Source organism: Chrysochloris asiatica, unplaced genomic scaffold (assembly GCF_000296735.1).
Source record: "Chrysochloris asiatica unplaced genomic scaffold, ChrAsi1.0 scaffold00312, whole genome shotgun sequence".
Lineage (NCBI taxonomy): Eukaryota > Metazoa > Chordata > Mammalia > Afrosoricida > Chrysochloridae > Chrysochloris > Chrysochloris asiatica.
In genome coordinates this window covers 1,582,423-1,599,938 of record NW_006408830.1, presented here as the reverse complement: position 1 = coordinate 1,599,938, position 17,516 = coordinate 1,582,423, and the positions used below count along the sequence as shown (strand labels likewise).

Below are 17,516 nucleotides of genomic sequence, written 5' to 3'. Positions count from 1 at the left end.
GTGCACCTTTAGTGCTCCCAGTCCTCCACCGGGAAGGGGGTGAGGCTCCGCTCCAGGAATTGGCAGGACGCGGAGGGTGGAGGGCACTGCCTACCGTGCTTCCCGTAGTAATGCTGCCGTTCGCCCCCCATGACTGCGGGAGCCCGGCCCCTTCACCTCGGCTCTGGGCGCCGCGTCCCGCGGGAGGCTCAGGCCGACGGACTGGGGCCGGTTCCTCCCAGCCAAGAGCCAGGCGCCGGGTGGCTAGAACCGGTCCGACCGGCTCAAGCTGAGAGGCTGCCTCCAGACTGAAGGACAGACGACCCACCGACAGACGGTTGGAGGTAGGGCGGGGTGGACCTAGAGGCGGCAGCTGCTACCGCCACTCACTGCCCGGCCCGATTTAGCTCTCCCCGCCCCCTTCCCGCGGCTCGGGACACCCTGGATCGCCCGGTGGCATGGATCCATGTTCCCCACCCACTCCCGCCACACCTCCTGGAACACCTTCCACCATGGGAGGAAACTTAACATTGCCCCATTCTCCAGGTATGGAAACTGAGGCCGAGTGAGGAAAATTGCTACCTCAGCCTGGCAACTGGCAGATGGCCCAGTTCAAACAACAAACTGGAGTTTGGGGCTGAAAAGTCAAATTGGCAAACCATTCACTGAGGCCATAGTGTGGATTTCTACTGCTAGCGATCCTATTTAGGGTTTCCAAACCCAGTTGTACCAGGGTTCCTTGTCAAATCAGCGGATGAGTGTTTGGCCACTTAAAATAAGCCAAAATCCCCACATTGCTAACAGTTAAACATGCAGAGATAAATGTTTCATAAAATTTGCATCTCCAATCACCTGGGGTGCTGCCTGGTAGCCCCCTGTCATGTCCCTGTCTGGTACCTCTGTGGCTCCAATGGTACCTGAATTCTTCAACCCGTGAACACCCACAATCATTACACCAAAAGTGATTGTTCTGTAGGACGAAGGCCCTCGCTGGGCACTGGGTACAATGAAGAAGACAATCCTTACCCTTCTGTCTGCCTGAGCCAGGGGACACAGGACAACAGTTGGTTTTCCCTGAGTTTTACTCGACTGTAAAATGGAGCAAAAGTAAAAACCAAAACTAGCCCCCAAGATCAGGCACAGGGTAGGATTCGAGAATACAGTTTGTAGATGACAAGGGATGTGATGTAAGGGTTCGTAGTTAAGTGCCATCGAGTTGGTTCTGACTCACAGTGACCTTTTAGGGTTTCCGAGGAGCAGTTGGTGGGTTTGAACCGCTACCTTACAGTTCAAATCGACCATGTGGTCTAGTGCTTATCCTACAGTGTCACACCAGGACTCTTATAGTCGCGACTCTATGTCGGGTTTCCGAGGAGCAGCTGGTGAGCTTGAACCGCCAACCTTGCAGTGCAAATGACTTTGCAGTCTGGCACATCAACCCACAGCGCCACACCAGGACTCCATAGTCTGTGTGGGGGTGTTCAATCAATGATGGGTGTGGGGTATGGCCAGCATGGGACCATGTTCAGTCAGGGTAACATACATTCATTGTGAATGGGGCACAGACTGCCTGAAGTAAACAACTGTCAAAAGAATGTTTATCCACTATGGGGTGAGGTGTCCAGTCAGAGTGGGGTCCCTATGGCCAACATCAGTACAGATACAGCTGACTGGCTGCATCCCCATGCCTACTGTACAACCCCACACTGCTTGTATACCCCCCTCTCATCCTGTGCCTAGCCTCACTGTATCACCTGACACCCTCTCTACTTTACAATAGAGTTGAATGTTGGGTCAGTGTGAGGGTCACAGTTGGAGCAGGGGTCTACGGTCAGCAGGGGTGTACATTCAATGTGGGGCTGACAGTCATCATGGGATTATATAGCCAGAAGGGTCATAGACAGTTGGCACTCAATAATTGTACCTATTGCCTTTGGTGGAGTTCTGGTCACGAATTCAACTTGTCGCCAGAGAGATGCCATTTCCCCACCAACAGCCTGTACTCAAGGAGGCCTCATCTGACTCTGGAGCCACAAACTTCTGCAAACAGGCAAGGCTCCTAGGCTCTAAGCCATGCCCTGGGGTTACCAAGATTCCCAAGGAAACCTTGAAGGCCAGCTAGTCTACCCCACCCAATCAGCACTGTAGGCAGAATAAGAATCGCAGGCCCAAGTCTCTCTACATTTGGCCCTTTGGGGGAGGGGAGTGCTTTAACCACCAACTCCACAATGATTTGGAATTTATTGTGAAATAAAATATATATGTGGAATTTCCTGTTGGTGTGAAAAAGGAAAAGGTAAATATCTTCAGCCAGTAACCTTCACTGTCTGTTTAGAAGAAAACACACTGAACCAAAATAAATAAATAAGTAAAGCAAAATAAATTCCACATGAATTAATCATACAAATGTAGAGAACCCCAAACTATTTCAGGCATGAAGGAAACAAGAAGACTATTTTTTACCATCTGAGAGGCGTCGGCTTAGGCACTGATAAGTCACTGGGAGAAGAGATAAATAAGTATGGTAAGTTTCCTGTGCAGGACGGCATGGTGGCCAGACAGGCCAAGTTGGGGCAGGCTGGTGTGGGTGTGTTCTCTCAACATCATTCAGATCCTGGAAACTGAGGTTCAGGGAAGGGGAACAGCTTGTGGCTGATCTCCACTACAGGTCTGATGGGTAAGTGGGAGCCACTGGGTATTTGAGCAAGAATATGATAGAGTCAGGCTGGGAAGCGGGAGTAGGAGGTGAGAGTGGAATAAGGTCATGTTGGGAAGAGTCTCAAAGAACTTTCTCAGGAAAAGAGAGCCAAGCCTGAGAGTTTGGGGGCTGCCAGTGGGACGGCAAGCCACATCCGTGCTGTGTAAACTTGAATGTGGATGTGGAGAATGGATCTAGCATAAGCTTGGCTCAGGGCCTAGCTTTGTGAACTCTCAGAAAATACAGTGGGAACACTGATATCCATTGTCATCTGATGGATTCCATTAGCCTTCATTATGAGTTAGTGGGGTGGGGAGGGAGGGTGTGGCGTGGCAAATACTAATGGTTTCTGCTAATTGAATCTGGTCCAAAATTGCAAGACAGAGAACTTCCTGAGTCTTTGCAACAACATTGTAAGATACTTGTAAGATAACAACAGGAAAAGCACGTCCCTTCTTCCCCCACCCCCCTCATTTTATTGACAGTTTGCCATACACCAGGCATCTTCTAAAACATTACACGGCTTAGCTTATTTCATCATTACAGTTTTGTGATGTTGATCCTGTTAGCCCCATTTTACTGATATGGAAGCTGAGGCTCAAGGAGGAGAATAACAAGTCTATGACCAAACAGCTGGTGAGCGGCAGAGCCTAGGCCTACAGCTCCTAAGTCAGTGTCTATTTCCTATTGCTACAGTAACAAATTACCCTGAACTTGGAGGCTTACAACAACCCAAATTTGTGCTCTTATAGCTCTGGAGAGCAGAAGTTCAAAATCGGTCTCTCTGAGCTATCAGCATATCCGCAAAGCTGAGTTCCTTCTGGAGGCTCTGAGGAAACAATCTGTTTCCACATTTGTTGCAGTCTGAGGCTATCCACATGCCTTTGCTCACGGTCCCTTCTTCTATCTTCTATGCCAGCAATCCATAACTCCAATCTCTACTTCAATTCTCAAATTTCTCTGACAATCCAGCCTCCTTCTTACACTTAGGCCCCTGAGTGATGCTAATAACACAAACTCAATTAATAACCTAAATGTTGGGGTTCAAACTCTCCCTGTAGTGCAGGGAGAAAGGCCTGGAGATCTGCTTCTGTAAATACTATTAACTGACCATTTCGATCAAAGATTCTATAGAAGAATTCTGATCAAAAGGAGAAAAGGTAAAACAGAATTTCAAATACTCATGGAATCCACAATTTCTGGAGCTATGGAGGCTGAATGAACCCCTGAAATTATTGCTTAGAAATTGTCTTTAAACCTTAAATCAAAAACATCCTCAGGAATCTTCTTAAAACCAAACATTTGCTGTTGTTAAGGGCCATCAAGTCGATATGACTCATGGTGACCCTGTACAGGATTTCCGAGGAGCAGCTGGGTTTGAGCTGCAGACCTTGTGTTCGCAATCCTGTGCTTCAGCTGAACTCGCAAAGAATGTCTGCCTTGAGCATTACAGCTGATCCTTCAACCACAAGGATTTCAATAGTCCTGGTCCACTTATAAGCAGAATTTTAACAATACACCAGGTGACTACTCATCTCTGCATGAGCAGTTTGTCTCTCTAGGAAATTGCTTATCACTGTAAAAGTGATCTCTTGTGGTATATTTTTTCAGCATGTTTAGTACAATACTGTAAACCTTGAATAATCCTATGGAACCCATAGGAAATGCCACCAGTGATGCAAAAAGCAAACTCATGAGAGGACAAGAAAAAGTTGAATAGCTCGATGTGTACTGTGTGCGGTAGCAGTTGCCTGCCACTTCAAGATAAATGAATCCAGCATAAGGATCATTGTGAAAAAGAGAAAAGGAGATTCATGAAGCCATTGTTGCAGCTACACCAACCAAAAACCCCAAAACAAACAAAACCCAAACTCACTACCATTCAGTGAGTTCTGACTCACAGAGACTTGATGGTCTTGCACTTTTATGAAATGTTTTTTGTTGTTGTTATCACCTATGGAAAATGTAGCTTTTATGTGGGTGCAGAATGTAATCCATATAACATACAAGTATGTGTTATCGGTTAAGGTTTTCGGTCACCAGTAGGCTATTAATTTTTAAGCGTTTGGCGTGTCAAAAGTTAGACAGGGATTTTGGACTGGATAGCTGTTAATGCTCCTCGATCCATGTTATTCAAGAGTCAGCTGTATGCTCTTTTTTTTTGTATGCTCTTTTGAGAATTACCTATATGATCTCAAAAGAGCTATATGCTCACTTGAGAATTACCGCCATAGGGACAAGAGTAACTTCAAAGGTTAGAAAGAAATGAGCTTACGTTAACAGAGGAGGAACAGCATAGAAAAGGAGGGAGAGAAGGGCTGCACAATGTAATCAGTGCCACTAAATTGTATGTGTAAAAAGTGGTTGAATAGGTTTATCTTTGCTGGGTATAATCTCAATAACAAAAACAAAAACAAAATCTTAAAAAATTAAAAAGTTGAAATGCGGATAGGTCTCTTGTGATACAACAGTGACTAAATGTTATTAGGACTGATTGTGAGGGTTGGAAATGTAAAGGTAGACGTTTTGTAGCAAGGAGGGGAGTGATTAACTTTTCAGTCTAGGAGCGGAGGTCCCTGGGACCATCAAGGGAGAGAAGTGGAGAGTGGGACCCTACCCAGAGAAGGAGTGATGATGGAGGCAGAGATGATGATGTGGAGAGATGGAGCAGCTCGGGACTTTAGACCCAGAGAGGGAGAGGGTCTGTGTGCTGACGACTGGGGGGCAGGTTTATAGTGTATACCCTTTGGTTGGTTGATGATGGAAGGAGATTGTAACCATGGCAATGAAACGATATACGACATTCATGCCCCACATCATGGGTGGGGGAATCGAGGCACTTATAGGGGTCCCACAGCCTCGAAGCGGGGGAGTCATGCTGAGAGAAGCTCCCATTTTTGATGCTGGACAAGCCCTTCCTCTATCCTGACTTCCATTTCTCTATCCAGAAAGTAGACCTCAACTTTGCATTTCCTTCATAGATGTTGTCAGGGCTTAATGCTCAAATAGCAGTTAGCACAGACTTGTGGTACATGACTTCAGCAAACACTAACCATAGGTGGGATTCCCTTGTAAGGGGGCAAACTGAGGCAGCTTGCTCAGGCCACACAGATGAGAGAGTGAGGCAGAAATCACAGCTTTCTGGCTCCCACCTAGGCCTATTCTTTGGCAGATATCAGGAAGACGCTGCATTTAATGATCAGGGAGAAACATAGTGACTTTGGGGCGTTAGACCAGGTCAGGGTGGGAAGGCAGCTCTTGCCTCCCAGTTCTGCTGTGCTTGAGGGCTGGTCTATTCAGAGCCATGGGCGTGGAAGATAAGGAAATAGTCATGAAGTCAGAGCCAGGACATTGAGTGCTGCCCAGCCCCCACGGGCCTCTGGGCACTGGTCAAATCCCCAAGGTCTGAGGCTGAAACCCTGGAACAAGCCCACATAGCCAGCCCAGTTCACCCTGCCTTCCCAGAAGTCTGTGCCTGGGGAATGGTCATCCCTTTGACAGGGGGCTAGAGACAGCATCAGAGTGGGGAAGCTGGAAGTGACACTACTAGACACAACCCTAAGAGCAATGACAGAATACCTACTGCATGCTGGGCCAGACACTTCTCAGAACCCATTTAATCCTCACGACCATGCTCTGAGGGGTTGGCACAGTGAAGAAACGGAGGCAGAGATACACTTTACGTCTTGCCCAGATCACTCAGTAGAAGCTGGGTTTTGAATCCTGCTCCTGATTCCACATTCCAGCACTCTGTGATGTGTGATTGACCAGTTATCCCTGAGTCAATTCCCACTCACAGAGACCCTACAAAGACAATAGGACTGCCCTCAGAGGGTTTCCAAGGACTCATCGTGTTGGCGCTGTAGGATCAGCACTGGACTTTGAACTACAAGGTCAGCAGCTCACACCCACCAACTACTCTTCGGAAGGGTCTTTATAAATCATAACTGTTTGGAAGGCACTTAACAACAACAAATCCTTACAGAAAGGTGCCCCAGAGGTGCAACAGTTGCTAGTAAACAAACATGTGATTGCTAACTAAAAGGTGGGTGGTTCAAACCCACCAAGAAAGACCATTCAATTTGGTCCTGTAAAGACTGTTATTAAATGCCATGAAATCGGTTTCAACTCACTAGGAGGGTGTTGAGGAGCGGCTGGTGGGTTTGAACTGTGGATCTCGACGTTCAAGCGGACCTTGTGATCCAGTGCATTATCCTGCAATGCCACACTATATTGTTGTTGTTAAGTACCTGATACACAGGGTTTCCAAGGCTGCAAATCTTTATGGGAGCAGAAAGCCTCATCTTTCTCCCGTGGAACAGCTGGTAGTTTCGAACTGCCAACCTTGCGGTTAGCAGCCCGGTTCGTAACTACTATGCTACCAGAGCTCCTTGCCACACCATATTACAGCCTAAAAAACCCTGTGAGAAACACAGTGGAAGACACAGGGAGGAATGCAAGAGTTAACATTGTTGTTGTTAAGTGCCTTCGAGTCGGTTCCGACCCATAGCGACCCTGTACAGGGTTTCCGAGGATGTAAATCTTTATGGGAGCAGAAAGCCTCATCTTTCTCCTACGGAGCATCTGGTAGTTTCGAACCGCTGACCTTAAGGTTCGCAGCCCGATTCGTAACCACTACGCTACCAGAGCTCCTTTGTTGTTGTTGTTAAGTGCCTTCGAGTCGGTTCCGACCCATAGCGACCCTGTACAGGGTTTCCGAGGATGTAAATCTTTATGGGAGCAGAAAGCCTGATCTTTCTCCTACGGAGCATCTGGTAGTTTCGAACCGCTGACCTTAAGGTTCGCAGCCCGATTCGTAACCACTACGCTACCAGAGCTCCTTAAGAGTTAACATGAATGGAGGTAAATACTGTCAACTGTTGGTACATGGAGGGGGGTGCAATGAAATGAAGCATGTGTTTGATGAATGTAAAACCCAGGATCTGCTCAGTAAACACTCACTCACTTCACAACAAAAAGTTAAAAACAAAAACAAAAGAAAACACCCTCTGGAGCAGTCTTACTCTGTTACAAAGGCTTGCTGAGCCAGAATTGACTCAACAGCATCGGACAACCACAAAGTTTTTTGGAAAGCTGACTGGCATATCTTTCTCCTGTAGAATGACTGGTGATTTCAAAACCACCTACTTAACAGGAAGAGCTGTAGGATCAGCACTGGACTGTGAACCACAAGGTTGGTGGTTCAAACCCACCAGGTGCTCCTTGGAAACCCCGTAGAGGTCACCGAGTCAGAATCAACTTGACTGAGGGCACTTTACAAGAACAGTACCAAGTGCTTAACCATGGCACTACAGGGCTTCGTCTACTTGGTGATAACCAAAGAACCAGAGACTCATTGCCCTCACGGTGACTCAGACTCTGATGCTCACTCTAAAGGGAGAAGTAGAACTGTCTCCCTCCCCAAGACTGCCCATCTTTCGCCTACAGATTGGTTCCTGGGTTAGCAATAGAACACATTAACCACGTGCCACCAGATCTCCTTATGCTGTGATAACCTGATTAACCAGGTGTTGACTTTGTACACAGCTCTAGATACTTACCAACAACAATCAATAGAATAAACACTGGACAGTTGACTGCAATGTTGGCAGTTCAAACCCACCAGCTCTATTCAGGGTCATTATAAGTTGGAATGGACTCACTGGCACTTAACAACATGTCCCAGGCTAACCGCTCCACCCACATCAGTCCACTGAACCCACCACATAGCCCCAAATGGGAGTTCATACTATTATTAGGCCATTTTATGGATGGAGAAAATAAGACATAGGGAAGTGAAAGGTAATAGGTGATCCAGAACGAGGAAGGGTGGATCTGGAAACTGAACCACAGGCTGGGTTCCAGAACCTGGCTGAGTCAGAATCCTGTGCGCTGTCCAACCTGGCCCCAATCACCACCATGACTATACTCCCTGCAGCTACATCCTACAGAGACCAGAGTGGGCTGGGGAACAGGCCCCTCCCTACTGTGCTCAGAATTCTCCATGGTTTCCATCTCTCTCAGAACACAAGGCCAAATCCCACAACCTCCTGCTTCAGCTGCCCCTCCCACCCACTCATCACTCACCCTGCTCCTTAAACACACCAGACCCACTTTCACCCAGGGCCTTTGTTTCTTGCTGTGCCCTCTGCCCTAACCACTTTGTCCATCTTCCAATTGGTTCCTCTGGTCCCCACAGGATGACTTTCTCCAGTCCCTTTCTCTGTTAGATCTTATAAACTCCAGCTCCAGGTCCTATAAACTAGCTTCCAAGGAGCTCTGGTAGCGTAGTGGTTACTTATCGGGCTACGAACCTCAGGGACAGCAGTTTGAAACTACCAGCTGTTCTGCAGGAGAAAGATGAGGCTTTCTGCTCCCATAAAAGATTTAACGCCTCAGAAACCCTGTACAGGGTCACTATGAGTCGGAAGTGACTCGACGACACATAACAACAACCTCCCCTGCCTCATTTTTTTTTTTTTTTTAACCTTATCAGGCTACTCATTAACAACCTGTGATATGCAGATGACACAACATTACTTGCTGAAAGTGACTAGGACTTAAAATACTGATGAAGATCAAAGACCACAGTCTTTCAATATGGATGGGTTGCCCATCAGTGGAAAGAAAACAAAAATCTCCACAACTGGACCATCATGATAAATGGAGAAAATATTGACGTTGTCAAAGACTTCATTTTGCTTGGATCCACTGTCAACATTCAAGAAAGTAGCAGTCAAGAGATCAAATGGCGTACTGCATTAAGCAAATCTGCTGCGTAAGACCTCTTTAAGGTGTTCAAGAGCAACGATGTCAATTTGGGGACTCAGGTGCACTTGACCCAAGCCATGGTATTTTCAACAGCCTCATATGCATGTGCAAGTTGGACAAAGAATAACGAAGACTATAGAAGAATTGATAGATTTGAGTTATGGTGATGGAGAAGAATATTAAAAGTACCATGGACTGCCAAAAGAACACACAAATCTGTTTTGGGAGAAGTACAACCACAGTGCTCCTTAGAAGCCAGGATGAGGAGACTTTGTCTCTCATACTTTGGACACATTATCTGGAGAAGGACATTGTGCTTGGTAAAGTGGAGATCATGGGAAAAGAGGAAGCCCTCCAGGAGATGGATTGACACAGTGGCAGCATCAATGAGCTCAAGTCTAAGAACAATTGTGAGGAGGATGCAGGACCAGGCAGTGTTCATTCTGTTGTGCAGAGGTGTAGCTATGAGTTGGAACCAACTGGGAGGCACCTAACAACAAGCCGTTTCTGCATTTACCTTCGTATCCATCTCTCTCTAGGATATCTGCCCGGGGAGGACAGGTTTTTTGTACCATTCTCACAGCTGGGTTTCCAGGACCTAAAATAGATTGTGGCACAGAGCACTTGCTTAAGATATGTTTGTTGAAGACAGGTAAGAAGTTGTGAATCGCTTGCCCTGTACTACGTAACCAATAATCTTATCAGGGGAGTTCTGGTGTGGTACTGTAGGAATAGCACTAGACTGCTAACCACAAGGTTGGTGGTTCAAACCCATCAGCCGCTCCTTGGAAACCCTATACAGGGTTGCTATGAGTTGGAACCAACATGGCAACACTTAACAACAACAAAGTTTATCAGGGAGTCCTTGTTCTAGGGAAACAGTATCAAATGAAGTCAGTCCTGGTGTGGCGCTGTGGGTTAACGCGCCAGACTGCAAAGCCATGTGAACTGCAAGGTTGGTGGTTCAAACTCACCAGAAGCTCCTTGGAAACCCTATACAGGGTCGCAATGGGTTGGAACTGACTCAACGGTACTTAACAACACCTATCAAGATAAAAACTTCAGCCAGAACCAACATTTTGACAGAGAAAAAGCACTCTCCCTCTGAACGCTGGCCCAGAGCCCTCACTTCCTCTCTCTGGGGAGCCCACACTTCCTCTCCTGAGTTTCTCTTTTCTCTTTCCAGACACTTGTCTACTATATACTCACACAAAGAGATTTCTAGCGCTTTATGCCCCACACCTAGTTTTGTTACACAAGCTCACTTCATTTGATACTGTTTCCCTAGAACAAGGGTAGACCTCCTTCAGCTTTTCTATAGCTACATAGCATTCCACTGTGAGAGTTGTATCAGCTTTTAATGATTAATTTTGTTATTGTTGAAAACATACACAGCAGAACATATCAGTTTAATGTTTCTACATGACATTGTTTCCATTGTTCCAGTTGTACAATCATTCAGAGCTATTTTTTCTCCATTAACATAAACTCACTGCCCGTCCCAAGGTTCCTATCTGTAATCTTTCAAGTTGCTGTCTTCACTTTGATCTCATATAAAGTCCTTTGAGCACATAATGCTCAAGGCAGACATTTTTGACTAAACTGAAGACTCCAGGGTATATTTATTATTGGTTCACATTTTAAAGACTATCTCAGGGCAAGTTTCAGGGGTTCTTCCAGCCTCTATTGATTCCAGAAAGTCAGGATTCCATGAAAATTTGAAATTCTGTTCTACATTCCTCCCCTTGAGTCAGGATTCTTCCGTAGAGTCTTTGATCAAAATGGAACCTTATCATTCTTTATTAAACTACCCTGGGAAGCACTGAAAAGATAGAGATGTCACATATACATATGGAAACTCAGGCAAAGTTCCGGAAGAAGACCTGTCTATGTTACCTTTGAGAGTAGATGAACAAGGATGTATGGAAGGAAGGTTCTCTCACACCCAAGGCTAGAAGTATCTGTACAATTGATGGTTTATTTTCAGTTTTGAGTCCCCCTTGCCTACTGACGATACAGTACTTCTGATATGTTGTTGTTAAGTGCTGTCGACTCGGTTCCGACCACTAGCGACCCTGTATAGGGTTTCCGAAGCTGTAAATCTTAACAGGAGCAGAAAGCCTCATCTTTCTCCTGCAGAATCGCTGATCGTTTCAAACCGCTGACCTTGGTTAGTAGCCCAACTCATAACCACTATGCTACCAGAGCACCTTACTTCTGATATAAAAGAGTTGAAAACCGTACTTAAAAATAACCCTCTTTGGGGGTCTGACTAGGAAGGGGCACAGAACTCTCTGGAGAGATGGGAATGTTTAATTCCAGGAGTCTGCAGTCTTTTGCTGTGAAGGGCTAGAAAGTTGAGATTTTAGGTGGTGTGGTCTACGTATAAGGAGTCCGGGTGGCCTGGTGAGTTAAGCATCAGGCTTCTAAATGAACGGTGGGTGGCTGGAACCCACCAGCAGCTTCCGGGGAGACTTGTTGTAGTTAAGTACCATGGAGTCGGTTCCGACTCATAGTGACCCTGCACAGGGTTTCCAAGGCTGTATATCTTTACAGAGCAGAACGCTTCATCTTTCTCCTGTGGAACCGCTGGTGGTTTTGAACTGCTGACCTATCAGAGCTCCTTGGGAACACTATGGGGTAGTTCTATTCTGTCCTGCAGTGTCACAATGAGTCAGAATCAAGTGGACAACAGTAAGTTTGGTTTGAGTTTGTTTGGTCCACAGATGACCGTGTTGTATAATCTTCTCTTCTTACATTTACACCCTTTAATTGTTGCTGGCTGCCACTGAATCAGTTCAATTCACGAAAGCCCAGTCCTGCACCATCCCTATGATTGGTTGTATATCCTCCGTTGTGTTCCACAGGAGATTTTTTGACTGATTTTCAGAAGTAGATGGCCAGACTTTTCTTCCTAGTTTATTCTCATCTGGAAACTCCAGTGAAACCTGGTCAGCAACATGCCAGTCTCCACCCATACCTGTGCGCGAGGGTACATCCACTAGGAGTCGAACCTGGGCCTTCTGCATGGAAGGCAAGAATTCTACCACTAGACCACCACTGTCCCCATTTACATGGCGCTTTACAAATGCTGCAGGTCTGTGGGCCAGTTTGCCAACCCTTATTCTATATACCCCTGGGGTGATGCTGCAGGTTAATGCATTGGGCCACAAGGTGGGTTTGAACCGCAAGGTCAGCGATTCAAATTCACTAGCTACTCCTCAGAAACCTTATACAGGGGCGCTATGACTTCTGGTGTGGTGCTGTGGATCAGCACAGGACTGTGGACTATCAAGGTTAGCAGTTCAAGCCCACAGCTGCTCCTTGGAAACCCTATACAGGGTCAGTATGAGTCAGAACTGACTCAACAGTGCCTAACAACAACAACGAGTCAGAACCAACTCGACGGCACTTAACAACAACAGCAATGAGTCTAACAACAAACACAGACCACGGCTAGGGTAAGTAGTTGCATGGGTCTATATATTTAAGAAAATGGATCAAAATGTACTCCTAAAAGTTGTGTTTTGATACAGAAATCATTCTTTAATTAAAAATTTAATTAATTATACTAATCAAATAATACTAACAGCATCTTATTGGACAGGAGGGGGCTTCTGGTAATGCTCTTTTTTCCTGGTCTGGGTGCTGGATACTTGGGTGTGTCCACCTTGTGAAAATTTCTTGAGCCTTGGCTCTGTTTCCATTTGTGTATGTATCTTCTGCAGTTAAGAATTTGAAATACCCACCCAGACACATCTCTGAAGAAAGGTATAGTGGTCTGCTCCAAAGAGCCACAGTGTCACCCTCTGGAGTGCAGTTCTCTGTACAAGGTTGTCACCATAAGTTGCAATGGACTTGAGAGAAAATGGTTTGGTTTTAGTTTGGAATTGGCTAAATATAAGATGGTCCAAGCACAAGGCACTACTTTATGCAACTGTCAACCCAGATTGAGGGAAACGTTCCAGATGCCAACATAAAAAAAAATGACAAGTAAAGCAAACATCTTTTCATGCAACAGGTATTTGCTGAGCATCTACCATGCGTCAGACACTATGGATACGCCTCTCAACAAAACAGAAACCCATTCTCGTCCTCATGAAGCTAGCATTCCAGTGTTTTGCTGCTGTTTTTCAAAATGGAAAAAGAAAAAAAAACAACAACCACTAAATAAAAGGATCTGTTTATAATTGCTTAAGAAGGCAGAAAGGCTAGGGTCCTTCTAGAAGGAAACACAAGATGGTATAGCATTAGTGGGACAGCAAGAGGGAGACCCTTCAGGATAAAACTATTAAGTCCCCTGTATGTTTGTATTTTAAACTCTGGGATAGTATCATCTTTTTGAAGGAAACAAAAACGAAACACACAAAGTTGCAATTAACAAATAAATACTTTCTTCCAAATTGCAACTCTGTGTTTTGTTTTATATACATAGGAATGCAGTGGCTCCATAACATAAGCACTGGACTATGAACCACAAAGTCAGCAGTTTGAGTCCACCTACCACTCCACCAGAGAAAGATGAGGCTTTCAGCTTCCAGAAAGATTGAAAAGCTTTGGAAACCCTATACAGGTCGACTCCACAGCACTTAACAACAACAAATGTATATAGTGGTGGTGGCGGTGTGCTGTGGATTGGGTTCCGACTCATAGCAACCCCGTATAGGGTTTCTGAGGCTATAAATCTTTATAGGAGCAGAAAGCCTCATCTTTCTCCCATGGATCGGCTGGTAGTTTTGAACTGCTGACCTTGTAGTTAACAGCCTTACACATAACCCACTATGCTACCAGGACTTCTAATGTTGTTGTTGTTAAGTGCCATCGAGTCGGTTCCGATGCTGTATTAGGGTTTCCGAGGAGTGACTGGTGAGTTTGAACTGCCGATCTTGTGGTTCAAACGCTTATCCTACAGCACCACACCAGGACACCAGGGCTCCAAATAATAAATATTTTTCTGCTCCCATAAAGATTTACAGCCTCAGAAACCCTCTACAGGGTCGCTATGAGTCAGAACCGACTTCACGGCACATAAAAACAAACATATATATATATATATTATACTGGGCTAAGTTGGATTCACTGGAAAAACGGGACCAGGAAATCTGAAAATACAAATACCACTGGTTTTCTTGCATTTTTTTCCACCTTAGTCAGAGTCTACTGTTTGGACTTTTAGGATCCTTTTCCATGCTGCTCATGCCAAGGGTGGGCCGGGGAGAATGGCAGTGCCTAGTGCCTACTGCTGATATCTGCCTGGGCCAGGAGCCATTTCCCAGTGTTCCTCAGAGTGACTGCGTTCCTCTAAGATACGGTCTCTACTGAAAAGGGCGCCTCCTGCTTGCCTAGCCCAGGTCTATGCTTGGCAGACAGGCTGCTTCACCAGCAGCTCCCCCGAAATCCATGTCCTCCCTGTATCCCCAGCCCCTGAGGTCTCCTGAGCACTTAGAGCTTACCAGACACTACAAAATGCTTCCCACCAGTAGTGTGGTCAACCCAGTCACACAAATAAGAATAGAGACTCAGAGAGGTCATCTGACTCCCCCAGAGCCGCACAGCCTCTGAGCGTTAGAACCAAGCTGTAACCCTCTAAATTCATGGTGACTGATAGGATGGGATTGGGGTCCAAGGGAAAGGTATGTGAGCCACTCTTACATGCTATTCCCATAGGAAAGCACCACAGTATCTGGCAGGAACCTCACCAAGAAGCCCAGCCCAGGAAGCTCAAGATTTGGGTCTGAACATAACTGTTTACAAGGAGCTCTGGTAGCGTAGTGGTTACGAATCGGGCTGCGAACCTTAAGGTCAGCGGTTCTAAACTACCAGCCGCTCCGCGGGAGAAAGATGAGGCTTTCTACTCCCGTAAAGATTTACACCCTTGGAAACCCTGTACAGGGTCGCTATGGGTCGGAACCGACTCGACGGCACTTAACAACAACAACAACAACATAACTGTTTACAACCTAAGCTAGACCCCAATGGCAAGGAGTCAAGTGAGGCCTGTCTAGAAGAGGACAAGATGTAGCTAACAGTTCCACCTCGGGTTCTGCTGGGCCTCAGAGAAAAACGTAAGCAACTGTGTGGTTTGTTGTTTCCACTGCCCTGCCCGCAACACACTTCTTCCAAATCTCCCACGTTTGGCTCAACCTCCAGCTTTAGTGCCTAAAATAATCTGGGATGATTCCCCATCATACACATAGCCTTTCTTTCTTCACAACCACCTAACATGATCTTTATTCCCCAGCCATGCTGTAGGAGCATGGGTTTTCCTGGTTCCTTCACTGCTGTGTCCTCAGGTCTAGCCCGTCACCTGTAGGGTGGTCCTTACTTATGGATTGAATGTGGCCCCAGCACCCAGCAGTCTGTCAGGTATAGATGTCCCCTGTCTTGGATGTGGGTCTGGGAGTGTTTGCTCAGTTCCACCCATGGCTGGCTGGCTCTCTTTGGTCAAATTCAAGGCAGGGTGAATCACATCATTGTCCACTTTGCTCCTACCTCCATCTCAAATGGACCTCAGGGACACTACAGACCCCTCAGCTGCTGCCCACAAGCAGGCAGTGTCTGGCCAGGGCCTCGGGCTGCGGTTCCCAGATCATACAGCCAACCACACCCAGTGGAGGCTGCATGGGCAGCCACAGGGTCTGAGACTTAAGCCAAAACCAAGGACAAGGGGGCTCCCCAGGAGGTCTGGGTTTCATGCATTAACAGGAGTGACTGGGAGGTTACCAGGCCCAGTGCCTCCCTCTTGGCTGGGCTGGGCTGAGCTGGGCAAGGCAGGGCAGGGCAGGAAGGTCCCAGCCTCCCCCTTCAGTCTCTGAACAGTTTACTCTGAACAGTCCCTGGGGGGAGGAGTATTTTTCTTGGTTATTTTTGTGTGGTTTCCGGCCCCCTCCCCAACGCTCTGAGATCTCAGCAGTTTCCAGGAAGTTAATGTCACTGGAGGTTGTCAGCCCCGACTCCGTCAACCCCAGGCCTCGCGGCGCTCGGGCTCCGATCAGCCCTGGGAACCCAAAATGAAGAGAAAGGGAAAACTGAGGAGCGCACCTGTGGGAACGCCAGAGAATGCAAGGCGAAAAGTGGGTGCGACGGGGGCCTCATCTCGAACCCATCTACCGGACCAAGTGACAAAGTTCCCCTTTGGGTCCCCGGAGGAGGCCTCCAGACACCTGGGCCATGCAAAGTGGGAGGCGGGCATTGCCAGCCCCTTGCACAGGGGAGGAAAGTTTCCCAATTGTTTCCGGCTTCCTTCCTGTCCCCCCTCACCAGAGGCGCCATTGTCTCAGCCCTTCCCAGGCGGCCGGCAGACCCTCTGGGCTCTCACCCTGCCAGTAGTTGCCTCAGTTTCCCTATCTGGCCAAATGTTTGAGATAGCTACTTCTATAAGATTGCGGGCTGGAGGCAGAAATGGGCAAAAGAGCTGGAAGAGGAGGGGGATTTGGGAGGTCAGGCTGTCTCTTCCGACTACGGGCCGCCAAGCCTCCCCTCCCCCGTCTGCCATCTGAGCCGCCCAGATAACGGGATCTCCCCAGGTGGAGCATGCGCCCTAGGCCCCAGGTCATCAGCCGAAGAGGGTGCAGGGGCTCCGGGGAGGGGACAAGGGCGATCTGTTGGGGAGCAGGGGATACAGCGCCCGCCGGAGGGGCCCCTCTGCAGCGCGAGTGTTTTAGATCACAGATGTGGCCTGTCCCCCGGGCCCTCTAACTCAGCAGCAGCGGCCTCGAGTCGCAGGTTATTCCTACCGTAGGCTCCGTCCTTTCGCTCGTCCTCCATGGCCAGGGAGGGCAGGAGGGCAGTCCTAGCCGGCGCGACCCCAGCCCGGCGGGGCGGGAGGCTCCGCGGGCTGCAGCGCCCCGCCCCGATACCGCTTCGCCCCGCCTCCGTGCGCCCCTCCAATGGGAGCCCCGAGCGGACGAGGGGGTGGTGGTGGTGGCAGGCTCTGCAGGGGGCGGGGCCCTCATCTTTGTTTCCCAGCTGGGTCCCTGGGGACCCAGTGTTGGTGTGTGGTGGGTGAGAGGTGGTCAGCTTGTCGTTCATTCATCCATCCACTCATTCATGATCTGATAGATATTGA

The 17,516-nt window shown here is 47.6% G+C and overlaps 1 protein-coding gene across 2 annotated transcripts in view; it reads right to left on the bottom strand.

The window, feature by feature from the left end:
• The window catches only part of SLC44A2 (solute carrier family 44 (choline transporter), member 2), a 33,529-nt gene extending 16,236 nt beyond the window's left edge, over nucleotides 1-17,293 (bottom strand). Inside the window, exon 1 of one of the 2 annotated variants that reach the window (XM_006875103.1) lies at nucleotides 17,185-17,293. In XM_006875103.1, coding sequence (XP_006875165.1) covers nucleotides 17,185-17,215 — 31 coding nt within the window. In that variant the 5' untranslated portion in view covers nucleotides 17,216-17,293. Of the gene's footprint in view, nucleotides 1-94; nucleotides 146-17,184 lie in introns of those variants that run through there. The other variant, XM_006875102.1, reaches the window with a different exon arrangement.
• Nucleotides 17,294-17,516: the final 223 nt, after the last annotated feature.